Here is a 20,288-nt window from a genome sequence, read left to right as displayed (position 1 = left end):
AACTAGCATTTCTTTGAAAATATTTGAGGAGTCCTTAAAGTAATAAAAATTGATAGTTATTGAAGCTGCTGCTTTTCAATACTCTGCTACAGTAGGAGTTGGGATAAAAAAGAATTAAAAATTGTCACTGTTTTTGATACCGTTCAGGAATAAGAAAGTACACAGGGAGTAAAAGAATTTACAAACTAAGTAATGGTGTAACATTTTGAGAAAAAAACATTGTTAGAAGTGTGAGGAGGTGCACACAGTAGGAAAGAAAAAATGTCATCCATTCTGCTACACCGATAGCTATTAAGCCAAGAGAGGGAAACATTGGCCTGGAGAGAATGGGGCTTACATTAAAGAAGCGAAGGAGGATTAGGAGACAGGAGAACTGGGTAGCCAGCAGCGTAAATGGAGGAGGATGAAAGTTCACGGTGCTTTTCAGAGAGAGAACCAAAGGGTGTTGACAAAACAGTAAAAGCCACATTGAAATAAAGCTCGTAAAAATGTAACTTGTTTAGAAAGGTAAAAAACATCTGTATTCTTTAGTTTTAGAAATAAATAGATGTGTGGTTTTTTGGAAAAAATGGTGGTTATTGAAAATGTTTTAATCCTCAACCATCTCAAGTTCTCTTCACTGGAGAAAGAGGAAAAGGAGTGAAGGTGAGGAGGGACAAAAATTTAACACTGAAAAAGAAATGTTCTTGGAAGAATTAGAAAGTATTAAGAAAACATTGGAAAATTCATACTTCAACTTAAAAAGGCTATTTTTGGATCAAGTAAATATAATGAAGAATTTTTCTAATTCCATAAATTATGATGTGGATGAATGGAGTGAGTTCTAGTTGAAAGAAGGGAAAAGAAAAGAATGAAAGAAAATTACAGCCAGGAAGTTAATTAAATGGAGCCAAATTATTCTTTCTGTACTGTTTATCATGTGGCCAAGTTAAAACACAGATGTTCCCTTCATTTGACTGCTGTTTTCCGTTTAGCTCCCTAACTGACCCTCTTCTCTGTAGTACCTGAATTCCTCACAATTGCTATAGAATTTTATATTTGCAGCACTCAGTGAAGCAGAAAAATAATATTTCCCAGTTTGCCACCAGTGATGTGAGTCACAGGGTACATTAAGTGAATTCTTAAAGGTCAGGTTTGCAGGGAGGTAGGAATGGGATGCCCATCCTTTGAATCTTAAGCTTGTTGGTCACCACCCGACCATTCTTTCATCTCTGCTGACAGTAGTTAATTTGATACTGTTTATCTAACTAATCAATAATGATGCTTTTTGGACCAGCCTTTGATTCAGTGCCAGCTTTGGATTGGAGTTGTGACATACTGGTAGGGAAATTTATACAGTTCTTGCCTTATGTACAAGGGATGTCAGGTTCAAGTGTTGATCTGACATCTTTTATTTAAGGAAAAAAACCCAGAGCGTAAAGTAAAGACTGTGATACGGAGGAGCTGCTGCTGTCCTTGCCCAATATACAAAGCTGGTTCAACATCCCAGCCCGCTTAGTTCTTAAGACTCGCTGCTGAGGCCACCAGTGAATGTGTGTGTGTATCAGCTGCTGTGAAGGTGCCCAGAGACGGGGAGCCCGTGGTCCTTGCGCCTGCCTTTGAGATACCCGATTCCTGCCGCAGAATCGAGCTCAGGCAACTGGTCATGCAAGGCGAGGAGATGCATTCAGTTATTGAGTGTCCAGTTTTATGCTGCATCTGAGGCAAACCTATGGTTTCCATGCTGGCAAGAAGGCGTAAGACTTTCTCCTCCTCTTTGTTGCTTTCTTCCCTCGCTCTCACTCCCAGCTGTTCAAAGCTGTCTTGCCCCATTCATGCTGGTAATTGTCTGGTGGCAAATTAAATCTAGTTCAACTTGGGATGGTAAAATATGTGCATTTATTTAACCAGACCTGTTGTTTTCTTTCGGTGAGTTGAATTGGTTTACTTTCTGATGAGATGAGTGACAGAGCCAATCCTCAGCTAGTAGAACGGTGGGAAGAAAGATGGAAAGGAAAGCTGCTCCCTATTTTGGCAGTGGTAGATTTTCCACTTGACTCCAACTGTCTTCCAAGTTTCTGCTTAGTGCATAATCTAATGCTAACTGATCAGCATCTTTAATTATTGTAAACTGGAGCCTTCCTAGCACAAAAGGTTTGGAGTTTCTGCTAGCTTTACCTGAGAATGTTTCCTACTTTGGTAGTAAGCTTTAAAATGCGGGAAGGGGCAATCTAATCACAGAATCATCGAATAACTTTGTTTGAAGGGAACGTCTGAAGGTCATTTGGTCTGATGCCCTACTCAAAGCAGGACCAGTTAGAGCAGGTTGCCCAGGGCCTTGTCCAGTTGAGTTTGGAATATATCCAAGGATAAAGATCCTACAACCTCTCTAAGACCCTGTTCCAGTGTCTGACCACCCTCAGGGTGAAAATAGTTTTCCTAATATCTAATCAGAATTTCCTATATTCCAGCTTATGTCTCCTTTTATTATAATATATGAAGTCTGTCTCCATCTTTTTGATGTCTTTCTGTTAGGTAGTTGTACACAACAATAAAACCTCCCCTCCGCCTGCTTTTCTTCAGGCTGAACAAACACAATTTTCTTAGCCTCTTATACATCCTTTGCTCCAGGCCTTGACCGTCTTGGTGGTTCTCAACTAGACTCACTCCAGTATTTCCATGCCTTTCATGTACTAGGGAGCTCAAAACTGGACACGGTCGTCCAGATTGTGGTCTCACGTGCTGAAGAGAGGGGAAGGGAATCTCCTTAAGCAAAGCAAAGAGTCAAAGTGAGGTCTCCCACATCCTGATGACTTGCATCCATAACTCCCACATCTCACTGATCTCTTGAATAGCAGGAGACAGAGGGTTAGAAACCTCATTATTGTCGTCATACCTATATTTGTAATGCTCACCTTAATGAGTTGGCTACAAATTGTTGAATATATGGGTGTTTCTGGGCAAGTCTAGAAACAACAAATTTTGTTGCATGAAGAATTGTAGTAAGGGAAACTGAGGCACTTCTTTTCTCCAGGCATGTTTTTGACGTATTTTGTCAAATCCGTTTGTGGATTTACCCCTGGACTGTCAATCTGTGTGACATAACCATCAGTATAACTGAGAGTGAGTAACTGTCAGGTGGGACTGGGATCTGTTTGATGCAGACTTTGAGCCGTAAGCTGGAGATTGAGGGGTAAGGTATCCGCTACTCCTTCCAGCACCCCTGAAAAATACGATCATTTAGTTAGCAATATGCATCCTGGCTTGCACTGCTCTTATTTGATATTTCATGCTGGCAAAATGCAACGGCAAGCTTTTATGTGCTGCAATCATGTCTTTGGACAGCTGTATTACAATTTGCTCTAAGCTAGGTGAGATTGGCTAATATCTATTCCTGTTGTTGGAATTTAGAGCTAGACAGCAGAGATGAGAAACAACTTCTAGAGCTTGCCTTAGAAGAGAAGGAAACCCTGGATAAAAAAATCAACATGTTATGCAGAAAGGTGAGCCTGAGGTAAAATTATACAGCTTTGTAAATAAAGATGTCAGAAAAATGTTCCTTTGTGGTCTTACCAGTAGACTCTGACGCTTGCATTTAATGAAACAGAAGTCCAGCTTCTGTATTCTCCCTGAAAAGAAGCGGCAACATTAATTATTAGTAAGCTTCTTACTGACACTTGTGTCTTACAAGCTTATTATTTTAGTCATTTTTGCTTGCTTGCTTGTCTGTCTGCAGATGCTGAAGGGGATTAAAAAAATGGTGACTCTGTGCTATTGAGACCTGACATGACAATCCTAGTAACTGTTTGTGGCAGTGGAGCATGCATTCTTGAAAGATTTCTGATTGGAACTTGCAGTCTTTCATTTTCTTTTCAGCTGACAGCACCCCATGAGTGGGGAAATTAATTACAAGCAGAGAAGCTGAAACGATTCAGTGGAGAGATCTATGTTTGGGCTCATTTCTACGTTCAGATTGAAATAATATGAAATGGGGCTTTCTGAAAAATAAGATTAATGTAAAGATTGGCTGGGTTATAGCTAATAACTTCGTATTCATAGGTAGCTGGGGCTGGAGTGGGTGACCTGGCACCTGACTCTGCAGGATTGAATTTTCAGCTAGCTTTCCTGTGGATGCACCAGCATATCCCATTTCCACACTGACTGCACTGAGTTGCAATGGCCACTGGACAGTTTTTAGTCCTACTTACTAGTTTGCCAAAAGAAATCAGTGGTTGTGTGTGCTGAGGCTGTGGCAATTGTGAAGGCTGGCTGTAAATTTGATTGAGAGGAGATACAGAGTCATGAAGGAGATAATGACTTTTTTTTTTTTTTTCCTTTTCAGCTTTTCCAGCTTCTAGTGCCGAAGGAAAAATATGATGGAAGTCATGTCATATTAGAAGTGACAGCTGGCAGAACAACTGGAGGTCAGCAAAGTCCCCACAGTAAAGATTACTTCAGACCACCATCCAACTTTATTAAACCTCTTATGGGTTATTCTTAATGCCTCATTATACTTTAAAGTAACACTTTTTAAAGAAGAGTATTAATCTGTCTAATGACTGTAGTTAGAATTGCAGCTAAATCTGAAGACTGGTGGTTGCCATTTTGTGAACTGCTATTTATGTTGTAGCGCCTTTATATTTTTAGGAGACATCTGCCAACAGTTCACTAAAGAAATGTTTGAGATGTACCAGAACTATGCAGACTATAAACGTTGGACCTTTGACATTGTGAACTATACGCCGGCTGAGATAGGTACAGTAGTTCTTCAGACATTCCATCAAGACAATGAAATGAAAAGCAGTGTTTCTGTGCTAGATTTGTCACACATTATTTGTCTCTCTAGGTGGGTTGCATCATGCCGCTGCTCATATTTCGGGAGATGATGTCTACAGGCATCTGAAATACGAAGGAGGGACTCATCGAGTCCAGCGAATCCCTGAGACGGGCCTATCATCAAGAATGCAACGTATTCATACTGGGACAATGTCAGTTATTGTCCTTCCTCAGCCAGAGGAGGTAAACTAACTGTCAATCAGGGTGGTAAGGCGGTGTATCCCTGCTCACCCATTTTGGCATTGGAGTAGGTGTTATTTAAAACCATGTTACTGTGTTGGGATTTTATTGCTTTGTGCAAGTCCTAGCAGGTGAACCACAAGTTCTCTGACTCTGGAAGTTGATAGTCCTTGGCTCTGTACCTTACATGTTTAAATGGGTCATCAGAAGCAACTTTGCAGAGATTTGCTATTGCCCAAAATGGCATGTAAGTCAATGATCGTTTCAATGAGTATTCCAGCCCCAACACTCACAAAGCTGACTGCTATGAATACGACAATTTTAAATTACGTCATGTATTAAGACGTGGGAATATATCCAAGAAAATATTCAGTGTTGCATAGTAATGTGATTATCCAGGTCCTTTTGATTTTTTTTGTTTCATTTAAATTATGGGTGTCCTTCTCTGTTAAATCAAGGACAGTCTGCTTTGAATTTGAATGAGTGAGTGTGTTGGCTAGTCTTTCTGAGATCTCACTGATACCGACAGTTCTCACTTAAACCAGCAATTTACACACAAAATAAACAAAAACAGCTCGTGTAGGCTTTCCCTGCAAGTTCTCCTTCTTGATTGTAATGCTTTCCTTGCAACATTGATCGGATCTGAATGTTCCTTTACCATCCACTGAGCTCAAACTATGGTCCAGGTCATCACGGACTCATATTTCCAACGCTGCAATCCTTACTTGGATCTGGATGAACCCAGTTTTTACTCAGTTAGATGTTTTTAAGCACTGTTGCAAGGATCATTCAGGTTTGACTCATGAACAAGATCCTTGCACTGCTCTTTAGTAGTAGTTTTTGATTATTTGCTTATTTCTTAGTCTCCCTGCCAAAGCTAGTGGTTATACAAAAAGTTTTTGATTTTCTTTTGTTTCACACACACACATACCTTGTTTTGTGAAGGACCTGGAGTGAGAGTTTGAAAAAATAAGTGAAATATTTAAAGCAACACTTGCTTTGCAGAGATAGTTGACATTGCATTTTTTTGAAGTATCATACTTATAGCTGTTACTCAGGAACAGTTGTAAAAGAGCAATTTTTTGAGAGGTGATTTTTTTTACACCGATTATCATTGACATTCAAAATATTTTTAGAATGAAAGTAGTAAATTAGAAAGTAGTAATTTTCTTTGATTCTAGGTTGATGTTAAAGTGGATCCCAAAGATTTGCGTATAGATACATTCAGGGCCAAAGGAGCAGGAGGGCAACATGTTAACAAAACTGATAGCGCTGTGAGAATTGTACACCTTCCCACAGGTAAGTCTGGCTGTATTTCGTACTTCTAATCACCTTAAATCTGTACCCTGAAGAGAAAGCTTGTGATCCTGCAAATTGTCTCTTAGAGTGAGTTTGCAGGGTTGGGCCTTACACCAAAAAAAGGAGGTAGCCCCTTCTTGTTCTGCCCCTCTTCTAGCAAGGCAGCGTGTGAGAAAAGGGGTATGTACCAGTGGCACAATGGTCAGCATGTTGCTATTATGCCAGTTTTGTCTTCAGAGGGAGCGTTTAATGAATACCCTGCCTTTGAAGGATGAAAGAACAAATGGAGCGTGACAGGGATGGGATGGAAGATGTAAATAATTCATGCTGTGTGCTCTGTACCTTCGGGAATAATGGCCATTGGCAACCGAGGGTGCGCTTTGCCTAGCTGGAACCTGTGTAGTTACAAGACTGAGAAAAAAGGAGACTTGAAGATTTTCATTCAGTACTAGATAATGCTATCATATGTTGAATAGGAAGGAAAATGTATATTGATGGGAAGGTAGTGTATATACTGGACCACTCTGTCTTTCTCAGGATTTGTTTTTATTGAAATTCAGTAGGCTTCTATCTGTCCAGATGCAGAATCTCTTTAGGCACAGGAAATTCCAGCAGTGACCTGAAAACAGCTGTTTCCTATATGCCTTTTTATTTCAGAAATCAAATGAGAAGTAAAAATAAATACTAAATTTCTTTTAAAGACCTTTATTTTACTTTATTTCATTATTCATAATTAAGTTCAAGACTCCCCAGTATTGTTTAGACACCCTTCTCTGCTAGAATAATGAATTCGCCAGTCTCCAAGAGCTTATCTAGACTAAGACTTAAAAAACTTGTGTTACACTGTTTTAAACATGCTTCTGTAGACTGTGCAAATTACATTTTTAACATGTGATAGCTAATTGGAGTGAACCCGTTTTCTGGCGATGTCAGGAACTCGTTTGCTTCAGGAAATTCTAAAATATCCCCAACTTTTCTGTAGCACTGAACAAAGCCCCTGGTGCAGCTGTGAAGAGTTTAAAAACATACTAACGGTTTTGGCCAGTGTGTTAAAATGACCCTACGAGCCAGCACTCTAGAAGGTTTCATTTGCCTCGTGTTAGAATTAATTTAGCCTGTTTGTTCTTTGTTATAATGGGCTTTTGATCTGAGCTCTCTTGAATCCCTCTGTGAAGGACTAGCAGTTGAGTGCCAGCAGGAGCGATCACAGCAGACGAACAAGGAAATAGCTCTGCGGACGCTGAGAGCTAAGCTGTACCAGCAGATCATTGAAAAACAACTAAGTCAAGAGCAGAGTGCCAGAAAACTGCAGGTGAGAACATGTGGTTGCTGAAATTTGGAGAGGGTGCTATGTTGTAGATTTGTTTCTGATCTTTTTGAGTGACAGTCACAGAGCAAGTGAGCATGTGTGTCTAACCCAGTGTGCTTACAAAGGAGAATCTTGTATTTTGAAATGGTAAGTCTGTTTTTTACTTATCCCAGTTCAATGCTAGTGTAGACCTCTCAGGCAATGAAAAAGAGACAGCAACTGTAGCTGAAAGAAGAGGGTCAAAAGACTAGCTGGAATTATCCAAAAGGCAGCACTCAACATCATGTATTGAATCCCCCCCCGTTAGGGCCAGAGTTACACAAATAGAGCATCAGTAAAAAGTTATTTTCCGTGAAAACTAGGATCAGAAGTTCTCAAAGTTGTATTAACCTGTTTCTAAACTAGAGTATTTGTAAGATCATACAGAGCTTTTGAAAGAAACAAGTATATAAACAGTGCTGCCACTTCGCAGTTAGGTAGCAGTTTATCCGATACGATTTAGGTAACCTTTTAAGGAAGAAACACCTTCCATAAAAGAGTTACCTCAAGTTATGCTGCAAAGTGTGTTTTTCTCTTGAAATGTGCGATCATTCTTTTCCCATTCTTTGAGTATTTTCGCATTTGTGGTGCAAACTTCAACAGTGATCAACAGGAATACAAATACTTCAGAATTACAGAATTATTCACTACTCCAAAGTTTCCAGCTTAGCTATTTAATCACTAATTTCAGGTTGCATTTAAGTGTACTGTTCCTGCAGATCATTAACCCAGTCATTGTAAGCAGCAAGCCATTTATCTTTTGTTACTAATTTTAGCTTGAGAGCCTTCAAAGCTGCATAAGGAACTTAGATGTACATTTATATGAATACTCAGAAAACCAGGCAAAAGTAAATTACCTTTCCTAATGTTTCAGAATATATTCAATAAATTCCTTGTTTTGAAATATACATGTGGGTGCAGATGAAATTTTCAAAAAAGCCCATGGAAGCAGACGCCCGTTTCTCCAAGCAGTTTTTAGCATTTAATTCTCCATTTTAATGAAGAGTTTAACCATACAACAGTGCTACATTTGGAGTTCTGTTTTAAAACTTAGCGTTGCTTGCACTCTTGGGCTTTACCACTAGAGGAGTACTCTTCATGTTCTCAATTTACTCCTCTTCAAGTGCTAATTTCTGACAGCCAAACATTAGCAGAACTGCTTTGCCACACGTTGACTGTGCTGCTTCTGTTATTAATGGTGCCCACTCTCATTATTTTTTGTGGGAGCTACAATCCCCAAAAAAGAAAAACACACTTACATTTTTGAACCAAGGACACGTATAGACGTATCTCTTGCCTTACGTGACTTTAAAGAGTTACGTAATTCTTCCAGCCACAGAGCTGGAACAGAAGTGTACTGGAGGATGTTAAAACTTGGTCTGTGATACAGAATCACAAATAATACAGTTTAGTAATGCCACAATATTTAAAAAACCGCATATGCTAAGCCAGTGACTGCTAGGTTTGTAGGTGTAACAGGCTGGTCCATTAAAGTTTATTCTGTTTTAGAGTAGTATTTTTTTTTTTTTTAGAAAACATAATATAGTAGAATTTGTTTTTTGCTGCTTCACTACAGTTGGGAACAAGAGCCCAGTCAGAGAGAATTCGTACTTATAACTTCACCCAGGACAGAGTCACTGACCACAGGATCTCGTATGATGCACGCAATATCAAGGTAATGGTTGCTTGTGAGAGTTTTTAAAGTTAGATACTTAGGTGTACCATAAGAAGAAAAAATTAACTTAGTGAAAACGATTTAATATATATGAGGAAATCAGCCAGCCAGTTCTGCTCTGACAGAACATCGTAGATTTAGAAAGCTTAAAATTTCTTTTCTGCTGTATTGTAGGGTAGCGTTACGATGACTGGCACAGGATATAACTCACTGGCCTGCTTCTCTGTGTATTTTTCTCCTACTATACGAGTGAAAAATGATCAAGAGTGTAGTCCTCATTTGTGAAGTCCGTGAGTCCCTTGGCCAAACTGGACAAGTGAAATTTGAGATTCTCAAAGCTTAGTACAGCCAAAAGAAAAAACTGACAAGAAGGACTTTTTTTTAGTTAAGCCAAGTCTTTCCTTCTCTCTTTAATGCTGAAGAAAGAGAAAAACTTTTCTTTATGTTTGCCTCACAAGCCACAGTTAAAAGAAACTGAATCTGAATGTTTTCATTTTAAGATTACCTGATATTTTATTTCTGAGTGAATCTCTACATATGGCTTGAATCTTATTTATTTACTGTTTTTTTACAGGGAAATGGATTTCTGTGTATTAAATTTATGGAAAATGTTTTGAATTTTAGGACAAAATTTAGGGTAACCCTTCACTATTTTCGCTCAGGTATCCAGTTTACTGTAAGTGGTGTTGCATAAGAAGCAACACTTTTCGAACTGTACCCACAGACGTCCTGGGTAACTTCAGAGAACACAGGACATGCTGAATATGGAATGGTTCATATTTAATGGAGTGGGGAATAGCTACACAAATACCATGGTGGAGGAGAATGGGAAGAAGTTCCATGACTGTATATAAATGGCTTTTGTTAGTCAAGCTTTTCATTTACTTAGTGTTGGGAGCTTGTTACTTTTCTTGAGTGAAACTGAAACCGTAACTACCTAACAAAAGCTACTTGAGCTTTGCTTGCAAAACAAACTAGTTCTTGGCATGAGCAACAGTCTTTGAATTAGATCCTTCAATCCTTGATTGTTCTTGCTAGGGGGTTTTCATGTAAACGCACGGGTTACGTGGAAGCATGGCAGGAAGGCACCAGTAGCGCCTTTTGTTGCTGCCAGAATCAGTGTGCTTTTCACAGGCAGCCGGCAGAAGTCCCGCCGCCGTGCACTGCGCCATGTTGCTTTCACGGGGGAGCCGCGAGGACGAGCGAGTGGATGCACTAGGATAAGACTTCAGGCAAAGTGCATTCCAGGAGCTCCTCGTCTGAGCAGTCAGCGTTTCAGAATGATACTGATGTACAGTCAGTAATGCTTTTGTCTGTTGTTATTTTTTTCGTAGGAAATTCTAAGTGGGAAAGAAGCACTGGATAAGTTAATCAACAGACTACTGGAGTTTGCAGAGATAGAGGCTGTCACCGAGTATCTAGAAAATTTGCAGGCTTTAGAAGGAGGAGGCTGCTGAAGACCTTGTGTAGGGTTAAAGCAGAAATGTTGTGTTCAGTAGCAAAATAAAGTGGATGCATTTGTTAGATGATAGATGGATTAAAATCTATGCCTCTGTTCTTCAGTGTGTGATAGTACTCTTTTTTATGTTTTGGGGCAAATGGGTTGAGTTTAGCAGCCCTAGCAGAAAAGAACAAGCTTGGAGTACTGCGTGCACATACCTTCTGTCTTGGCAGCATGGCTTTGTTAAGCCAGTCCTTCTCTTGACCATATTGTGGCTGGAAAGATACAGAATCGTGGTGATGGAGCAGAAGAAATACCACATAGTGCAAGTTTTGTTTTGGGGGTGGGTGATGTCCCTCTCCAGGTGAAAGAACCTAAGCTCCCCAAACATAGTCTAGAATCTGGCCTCATGAATACTACTTATTTTTATCCATTGATTGGGTGAGCTTCCTAAATGTAGTCCCTTAAAAATAACTGTGTATTATGATGCTTTATTTCTTCTGAGTGAATATACAAAAGCAAAGGGAGCGATCTTGGGCAAGGGGCCAGAATCGTAAGAGAAAAGCCTGTCAGCTTTCTTCCAGCCGTTCGTGGGTCAGCTTAGGGTGGGTCTGGACCATGTGCTGTGGTGGAGTGTGAAAGTACGTGTTCTAGTTTCAAATTAAGTTGATGAGATTCTGGAAGTGATAACAGGCAGCTCCCTGCTTCTTGGCAGAGAAAATGAGTTCATAGTGTAGATGCATTTTAGCGAATCAGATAGCTCTGGAATTCAGTTTCTGCCTTGATGCCTTTGGGAATATGTGCCTGTCTCTGAGGGCAATCCAGATATCTATAGAGCACGCTCAGCTTTGACAGGACTTGCGTTCATGTTTTCACCTAAGCGCACGTTGTGCAGGATGCTGCCAGGCACACATGCGTAGGCAGTCAGTAGTCATGCGCAGCGATTCAGGAATATTCACATGTTCAACATTACACAAAAATATGCAAGTGCTCTGCTGAACTGGGTTGACTTGCTAGATCAGGGTGTTCTCCTGTCCTGCTCTTCCCGGGTTATGCTATAAAGCTGCTCTGCACAATCTTTTGCATGTGAAGAATCAATGCATTGTTACGATTTAAATTACGCCTTGTGGTTGATTTATATTTGCACATATATTTTGTAATCATGAATGATACAGGACTGAGAAAATGTCGGTTATTTTAAGAAAAAGAATTATTTCAATACCGAGTTCTTCTAAACGGTGTAGTTTTTACTACTGTATATATAACAAACAACAGTTTTAACTTTAGTCAGCTATATTAAGAAAGACAGAATTTGTACCAGGAAGAAAGCAGGAAAACTATACTCAGTTTCTCAGTTCTGGAATTATTTTTCGGTTCTTTTGTGTGTTTCCACATTCTTATCAGCAAGCTTTGCCTGACAATTTTTGACTTGCTTCCAACACTTCAATTACAAAAGCTTTTGGGTTTGGGGTTTTTTTTTCGGGTTTTTTTGTGTTTTTTTTTTTTTAATTTATAGCTCTGTAAGTCAATCAGGAAACATATTACCGTGTGACTTAGAGTTATTTGCCCACTTGGACTACTTGCAGTAAGCACTTCAGAAAAAAAAGACCTCCAGAAGATATGCAGCTCAGCTTCTACTTGTGCAGTGCTGACAGTCTGGCAATAACTAACGTGACCAGCTGTAATAGGGAATATCCAGTTAACGTGCTTATCTAATTACCGTGCTCACTTTCGTGATGCAAACCAATTTATTTTATTAATGCTGTATCTTGAACAATCTTAGAAACTTCTTACCAAGTACGCCTTTTAAATGACCAGCCTGTACTTCTAGGCTTAGTTAATGCCTATGAAGTTCTTTCCTATGGAAAACTATTGAAACACTTTTAAAAAATGAGCCTCACTTACGTTACTGGAAGAAAGATGGTCATGTTTTGACTGCAGGACCTTAGGCATATTTGCAATGAAGTTAATTTTCTGTAGCCCTTCTTTGTTGTTGATGGTTTTGTGCAGAGTGATGAGAAAGGGGAAAGCAGAAGGCAGCTCACCTTGATTTTAGATGTCCCCAATGCAGGCATTGAAATTTAGCAGCTAAATCCCTTCTCCCAGCCTGTTCCAGGGCATTTTGAAGGATCTTTGTTTTATTAATCTTATCCTGCAACTGCCTATACCAGTATACGAAAGCAGGATAGGGCTGTGCTCAGTTATGATAGAGAATTGGATGCAGAGCAGACCCCCTTCTACTGGAGGTCTTTGCCTGCAGCGCTTTTTTACTAAAACCAGATATATTTGCTTCTCCTCATTGACAAAACATTACTTAAAGCTGTTTTCTCCTAACTTACAAAATATTGTTTGAAGCCGTATTTCATTCTAAGTTCTTCCACCCCAGCCTTGCTGTGGGATGTAAGAGCTGAGAGATTGTGATGGGGTTTGGCTGTGTGCTGGCACTTGTCCTCATGGGAGGGATGCGGGATATAACGATGCCATCTCTGAGGCGTTTTCAGGATGAAATACTCTGAACTTGGGCTTTTCAGTTCCCTCAAGCAACCCTGGTTTTCAGGAGTGAAACCACTAGCAAGAAAAATAACTGTAACAAAGCACAGGGAGGAAAAGAAAAGGAAAAGGAAAGTGGCTCCTTGGAAGGCAGCGAACAGCCGCTGGGGACAGCACAAGCGGTCGTGGGAGAGCAGAGCAGAGCAGGAGCAGGCTCACCTGGCAGGAACAGCCTTCTCCTGCAGCTTCGTATGTCATTGTCAGCGTTACAACAAACGGAACAAAATACCGCCTGCCCACTTCCCCTCGTGATCGTCAGTGTGCCTAGCTGAGGCCTTACGCAGGGATGTGAAACTGCAGCTGGTGCAAGGCACCAACTTCATCTCTCGTCAGCTCCTGGTGATTGACACAAGGCGTAGTTCCCGGATGTCTTTCATTTCCCTGCTGAGGTCTCGAGCGGCAGTGCCTCACCCAGCAAAGAAGGAAGCCAGACTGAGCCTGGAAGTAGCCCTTTTTATGACAGTGGAAAGATGGATGCTTGCGTAAGAAGAACAGCCCTGGCACCTGACCTTGATTACTTTCATTTGATCATCAACAGAATGCACAAGGGAATGTCTCGGAAATCGTGAAACTGCAAATGAATTTATTCACTTGAAGTAGCAAGCTGCTTGTTCTCATTTAGCTAAAAGAAATAACCAAACGCTGTCAGGAAGGAAATGTGTTTCCTAGTCTGGCAGAACTGTTTGCCCAGATCATACCTTATTTTTTCTAGCTGCTTTGTAGAGCTGAATAGTTTTTTCACTTTGTGTAAAAAAAGTTGTCAAAAGATCACACTGACAAAAAGATTTTTTTCAGTAAAAGTAATGTTACGAAATAATTTACATGGATTCCCCACCTTTTAAAAGTGTGTATCTTTAACTCTCAGGGCATTGCTCATCATTCTTGAGATCAGCAAATACGAAGACTACTGAATCACAATCTGTTACCATCAGAAAGTTTATATATTCAGCTATGTTCTGAATGTTACTAGATAGTAACTACAACAAACCTTACCTGAACTCTGTTAAGAATTTTAAAATTAACAATTTTAACCTGGGTCATTTGTTACTCATAACTGATGCACAGAATAAAACGATTTCCAGCAACTGCTTAATGTGCTACTGGAAGGCACCCAGACGCTACGCTGGTGTGACCACAAAATAGAAGTGTTTCTTTTAAAAGGCATTTCCACATTTACATATCTATTTTGGTTTATATTTACCCTGGGCCCCATTTTTAACAAAACATGTACCCCTAAATCCTAAAACCCTTGAATAGATGGAATAACGGTAATATATAGATTGTTCAAATGGAAGCTTTATTTGGTATTTTCATATAAACTCCACTTCAAGAGCTTGTGGTATTTTGTAATTGCAACTGAGAAGCTGTTAAAGAGAAACCAGCTGTTGAAGTTCGTAGACAATGCTTACGGACTAAAACACACACTTTTCAATCACCCCACTGTTCTTCACTATATCTGCAGTTGAGCAAGCCATTAAAATCCACCATCTTCAGCCCGTGGTCAGCTGGTTTTTAACATATGCTATTTCTGCTTTTACAAGTAAAATCAAATCTGCGTTTGCTGACATTCTTTGGGAATCCTCTTGGGCAAATTTAGCCTTTTTCAGATTATTATTTGCGACACTTTTTGCTTTGTACAGAAACTTTTATTCAAGCTATATCCCGAAACATTTCACAAAGCTAGATTTGTTAATCACACAAACAGTTAACATGATCTCTAAGTTAAATTATTTAGCAGGTAGAAGGTAAGAGGACTTAAGAGGTAGATACAAGAGAGACTGAAGAGATACGGCTGACAAAACGGAACCAAAGGGTTGCCGCAGCAGATAGCAGAAGGCATACAGACAGCTTTTGTACCAACAAGCAAAGGATTTAAGGGCTGCAAACCCCATAGGAGGAATGGAATGAAAACGAATTATCAAGAAAATCAAAAAGAGCACATGTAGTCGGTCTTGAAATAGCTTGCGTGGTGTTTGAAAATAGGTAAGGTTTTACTTCTTCAGGGCGTGACACAAACAGGCAGCAGAAGTGCTCGGCATAAGCTGGGATCTGGAGACAGGGTGGCCTACATAAGACAACGTGAAGCTTTCCGAAGATCTCGGTAGAGCAGGGGATAAGGTGAAGGTGGACGCTAGAAACGCGGCACAGCGGTGATATGTAGGTTTGCATATATAGGAATGCTGGAGGAAGACAGTTTGAGGAAGACACCAATAGTAAGGAAAGTACTAAAAAGGGGAGGCATAACTCAAAAAACAAATCAAGGAAACCAAGCAGCATGAAATAGTTTTTTACTCCCTTTCTGAAATGCCAAAATATGCACTGAAATAACATCCTTTTTTTGTGGGGGGGAGCAGTAATGTTTTTATACATGCACAGGTTAGTGAATTTAACTCGGATCCGTGCCATGACCAACCCTCCCACCTTCTAAATCTGCATATTGGGATTGGATGATGCTGCAGCACAGATTTTGTCTACGAGGGTCAAACAAAAAACAAACTTTACCCTATTGGGAAAGTCTGGATTTCAATCTACAAATTCCCAGGTGAAGGGTTAAAATTTGGCTTAGCCTAAATAGGAACAAGGATTATTCTATAACCTGGGTTAAATTCAGCAGGTCTCTGCACAGCTCCTGGCATAACAAATGCCCAACAAAATCACTTTCTTTCTTAGTATATGCAATGTGTTTGCTTCTAAAAGCATCACCAACTTCAGGCAGGCCCTACTGTAAAAACACACACACCAAAGATAGCGACTTGTACTGTGAAGCTCTTTCTAAACAGACGAGACAGGTGAAAGATGAGGCAAGGAAACAAAAATACAGAGCAGTGAATTGACTTGCTCAAAATCACCCAGAAGAAATCATCAGAAATGGCAATGACTCCCCCTTTCTCTCCAACTCTCCTTCTCATATTGCTAATAATGTCCATGACAGCCTACAGAGCCAAGGACATAGTCCTCACTCAAGGAGGTTCCAATAAAGCAGGCAAGGAGATAAGAACATGCTGCATGATAGAACGTGGATTAGTCAGAAAACAAAACACTCCTCTTCTGAAAACACTCTTCTTCTGAAACAGTAAAAGGAACATTCCTTTGTCAAAAGCCAGTGCAGCCCAAGGAAGGATTAGCAGATGAGGAGCGTAACTGTGGTAATACCTAAAGGACTCCTACGGCAAATTCCAAAAGCAGAAGATTTTGCAGGGAGATAGCACAGAAGGGAGAGAGATCTGTGCAGAACAGATGTACTGGAAAAGCAGTGTCTGCCTTAAATCTCACACAAGACAGTATTTTTGTACAGAACAGAAAATATTTGGTTTAGATACACAATAAGGAAATTGAATGACAGCATAGTGCAAAATTAAACAGTGGCTTTGGATATATCAAATTTGATTCAACTGGCCCTTTTTTACACTTAAGGACAAAGAATAAACTGGTCTCTCCTCAAATGGACTTTCAGAGGTAGTGGGGAGTGAAGTGCTGCATTTCCTTGTGAAATGCAGGCTTTAGAAGTCGCATCAGCAAAAGCAAGCGTGTGGTATTTAAAGCAACTTTACTAGCAGAGACCAAAGAAAACATTTAATCTTTTTTCATAAGTAAATACTTGTTTTGGTTTGTCTGTTAAACACAGTACTTGACACAGATCTTTGGTTCATGTTGCAACTAACAGCAGCTCCTCAAGGAAACAAGTTTTGAACACTTATTTTCAGATGTTTTTAAACATCTGCTCAAGCAATTTAGTTACAGGTATCTTAAATCACTGCCTACGACCACTTCAATGTGACAGAACATTTTTAAGGAAAGACGAGCTCACTAAAAGAGGAAAGATATCCTCCTCAGAGGATATTAAAAGTGGACCTACAAGAAAAACTATACTACTGTATAAAACTGTACTAATAAACAATAAAATAATTTTACAGAGATCATAAAAAAATGAATATACTTTAGGCTTGGAGTAACAGAAGCAGGATGAGTACAGCAGTACAAAACAAATTTGTAAGAAAAAAAAATTGTGCTTGAAAGAAAAGCATGATCAGCTGTTAACTCCGCAGTTGGCAATGGCAAAGGAGCAGGAAGAGCTAGTTGTACTGGTAAATCACAGGGCACCCACGGCAGACAGCACGATGCAGTCATGTGAAAGGCAAATGTGGTTTAGGGACGTATCAAAGTTATTTCCAATATGCTAAGAAAGTGTTAGTGACATCACGTGTGGCCTGAATCTTCTCTGAACATAGAGCCTAGGCAAACTCAGACTGGAATGGATGAAGAGAAGTGCTGCTGGAGCACTGAAGGTCCCGTCACACAAGGACGCTTTATGTGATTCAGAAAAGATGCGATGGATTCAAGAGGAAGAAAAGCTACTTAGCTGAAGGGCAATACTTGTGTCAGTTGGGAGAAAATGAGTGTAAACTGGTCGCAAACACACAGAGGCTTCAAGTTAGAGCATCCTAGCTGCTGAAGTAATGTTCAAGTAAGAGTAAGAACAAACCCTGAAAAATCTGCTTTTTAAGAAACCTGACAACCTCTCCTTGGTAGAAAGGACATTTCTGTTCTAGCCTTGCATGTGAGGTCTTTCATGCAGAGCACATGATGTACATTCCTGCATCTATGACTGTGAGAGCATCCAGCACGCATCCTGCATCTCTAAATGACAATCCAGGGCTAGATATTACCGGAAACTTTCACATTTCTCAAAACAAACATCAGAAGAAATACAACAATCCTGATGAAGTCAAAGAAACACATGGGATAAAATACAATACTTAATTCTCTTCTAAACAGAGAAAATGTCACAGAATAGAAAAAAGGACTTCAGCTTCCTTTGTAATACAAGATAAACCAGATTTCCTGTCTTGTACTCCTTTCTTGGCTGATCTGACAAATTAAGTCGTTTTCTCAATGAAGTTCAAGCTCAGCAGTTACCAACTCTATTTTGCTGTAGCTGGATTCTGACAACTGTCTTAACTGCACCCTCTGTTTTTGACTGAGACTCTCCTGAACAAAACACTGTGAGCTTTAGAAACAGAGACATATTTTTTAATGGATTCACAATTTGAACCCTTATGGTCCACTGTTTGATACCTAGAGAAGCAGTAAGCGTAGCTGTATTCTTACGCAGCCAGTGAATCTTATGATGCTAAATGCAGACCAATCCCACCAAGTGAAGAAATCAAATCTACAATCCCTAAGAAAATGTCCATCCTGGACAGTACAGCCATCAGCTCTACTTATCCGTCTTTTGTTTTCCTCTCCTACGGTACCGAGAACAATGAAGCTTCATACACTTAGCCCCTCTGTTAGTTTTGCGAACACTGCAACTATTCAACGCACTCCTTTTATCAACAGACAACACCCATCAGCCTCAAAAAGGGTGGTCTATGCTGTAGCAGGGCCAGGTCTTCGGAGTATTTTTTTCATTAAAATATCGGGCAATTGTTTTTTTACAGGGAAAGAAACAAAAAGAAAACAAGACCAAAAAAAGAAAACTTGATGTGTAAAAAGAAAGAAAAATTCAAGTAGAGACAATAATAAAGCAAAACACAACAGGAAGACACCACAGAAATATCTACTCCAACAGGGGTGGCTCTGGTGCTGTTATTAAAAGTTAAGATTCAACAGGTTTAAATCTTCTGCAGAGGTTTAGTACATTTATCATGCAGGTACACAAATAATTTCTTGCAGAACATTATTTGAAATGAGTGGCACTGATGTGACTAACTCCTCTAAAAACAGCTTTCAAATGATCTATTTGAAATGTTGGCACTCTCACCACCTACTCTTTTGCAAGTGATTAGCCAAAGGTTAGTAAGCACAATATTTTTACTCATTAGCTGGGAAACTACTCCACATAAACAATCTTGGGGGATGATTTTACTCTCTAGTACATGCCATTGATCCAGTTCCTCTGTAAAAATAATTTTTGCCAGATTAAGGATTACTACATTCTCCCATACTTAGAAAAGGAGTAAAAAACCTTACACAATGTATTTAAAACAGCATACGTAGAGCAAATTGAACTTAGATGGCATGGTTAAAATAAAAAATAAATGTATTTACAATATTGCATAAGTAATATAACACAAATCTCCATTCCAAAATCAATCACATCAAAATAAAATAAAAAAATATTACAACTCACATGTTTTAATACCTATAAATCCTTAATTTCTATCCAACATTTTCTTTATAAAAGCCTGTTTAAAATATTAAACTTTTGATTCACTCTAGCTTAAACAGAATCTAAAATGATGTGTTAAGTATTACTGATCACTTAGTCTTTGTCTTAAGTTTCTAGATTTTCCATTTTCAAATTTCCTCTTTTTGAATGTTGGCACCCCTTCTGTCAGGTCTCCAAGGGAGGTGACTGTCTTCTCTTTAAATATCACTGTCGCATCTTCTGGAACCTCTAGCACTGGAGGTGGTAGATTGTCACTCTCTGTAGTAGGAAGCTCCAGGTCCACTTTTTCACTGGGAGAAGAGAGGAAAACATAAAAGGATTAATCTACATGGAGAAAACAATATGGTGTACTGCAGACAGTAACATCCATATTTAATTGTCAAAGCAGCTTTGAGCTAGATGCGGTCTTCCAGCCAAGATCATCATCATGACAGGGATCAAGAAAAAAACCATGTTCTTTGTTTCTTCCGTGTGCTGGGATGAAAAGTAAAAAACTAAGACTTCATTCTCTACAGAGCTTATACTATGGCCCAAGCACTCATCATGTAAATAGTCCTGTAAAAGACAACAGGGCTGCATGTGTGTAAATCTAAGAATGTTGAAAGGCAGTAGTCAGTGAGTAATTAGCAATGGTTCACTGCCAAAATGCTATTGAGTAGTTTTCTGCAGGTGTCCATCCTTGAGGGTCTGCATGACAAAACAGAGAACAGGCTTACAAAATCAGCCAATGACCCCAAGTTGGGAGAAGCAGCTCTGGAGGACAGGATCAAAGCTAATACTGATCTGAACAAATCAAAGATATTGTCTA

General features: G+C 39.6%; 2 protein-coding genes across 8 annotated transcripts in view; one reads left to right on the top strand and one right to left on the bottom strand.

The window, feature by feature from the left end:
* MTRF1 (mitochondrial translation release factor 1) overlaps positions 1-15,729 on the top strand; it is a 24,908-nt gene extending 9,179 nt beyond the window's left edge. For 4 of the 6 annotated variants that reach the window (XM_075139252.1, XM_075139262.1, XM_075139282.1 and 1 more), the window contains 8 exons: positions 3,391-3,482; positions 4,322-4,403; positions 4,627-4,734; positions 4,826-4,998; positions 6,177-6,294; positions 7,470-7,606; positions 9,219-9,317; positions 10,652-15,729. In XM_075139252.1, coding sequence (XP_074995353.1) covers positions 3,391-3,482; positions 4,322-4,403; positions 4,627-4,734; positions 4,826-4,998; positions 6,177-6,294; positions 7,470-7,606; positions 9,219-9,317; positions 10,652-10,774 — 932 coding nt within the window. In that variant the 3' untranslated portion in view covers positions 10,775-15,729. Of the gene's footprint in view, positions 1-3,390; positions 3,494-4,321; positions 4,404-4,626; positions 4,735-4,825; positions 4,999-6,176; positions 6,295-7,469; positions 7,607-9,218; positions 9,318-10,651 lie in introns of all 6 variants that reach the window. The other 2 variants (XM_075139289.1, XM_075139283.1) reach the window with 1 other exon arrangement.
* The window catches only part of WBP4 (WW domain binding protein 4), a 25,071-nt gene continuing 19,367 nt past the window's right edge, over positions 14,585-20,288 (bottom strand). For both annotated transcript variants that reach the window (XR_012671533.1, XM_075139237.1), the window contains exon 10: positions 14,585-19,770. Coding sequence is in view for 1 of the 2 variants with exons in the window: in XM_075139237.1 (XP_074995338.1) it covers positions 19,563-19,770 (208 nt within the window). In the remaining variant the exon portion in view is untranslated. The remainder of the gene's footprint in view (positions 19,771-20,288) is intronic.

The sequence above is a fragment of the Calonectris borealis genome, chromosome 1, assembly GCF_964195595.1.
Source record: "Calonectris borealis chromosome 1, bCalBor7.hap1.2, whole genome shotgun sequence".
NCBI lineage: Eukaryota > Metazoa > Chordata > Aves > Procellariiformes > Procellariidae > Calonectris > Calonectris borealis.
Note: the sequence above shows the minus strand (reverse complement) of the source record. Positions and strands in the feature narration are given on the sequence as shown.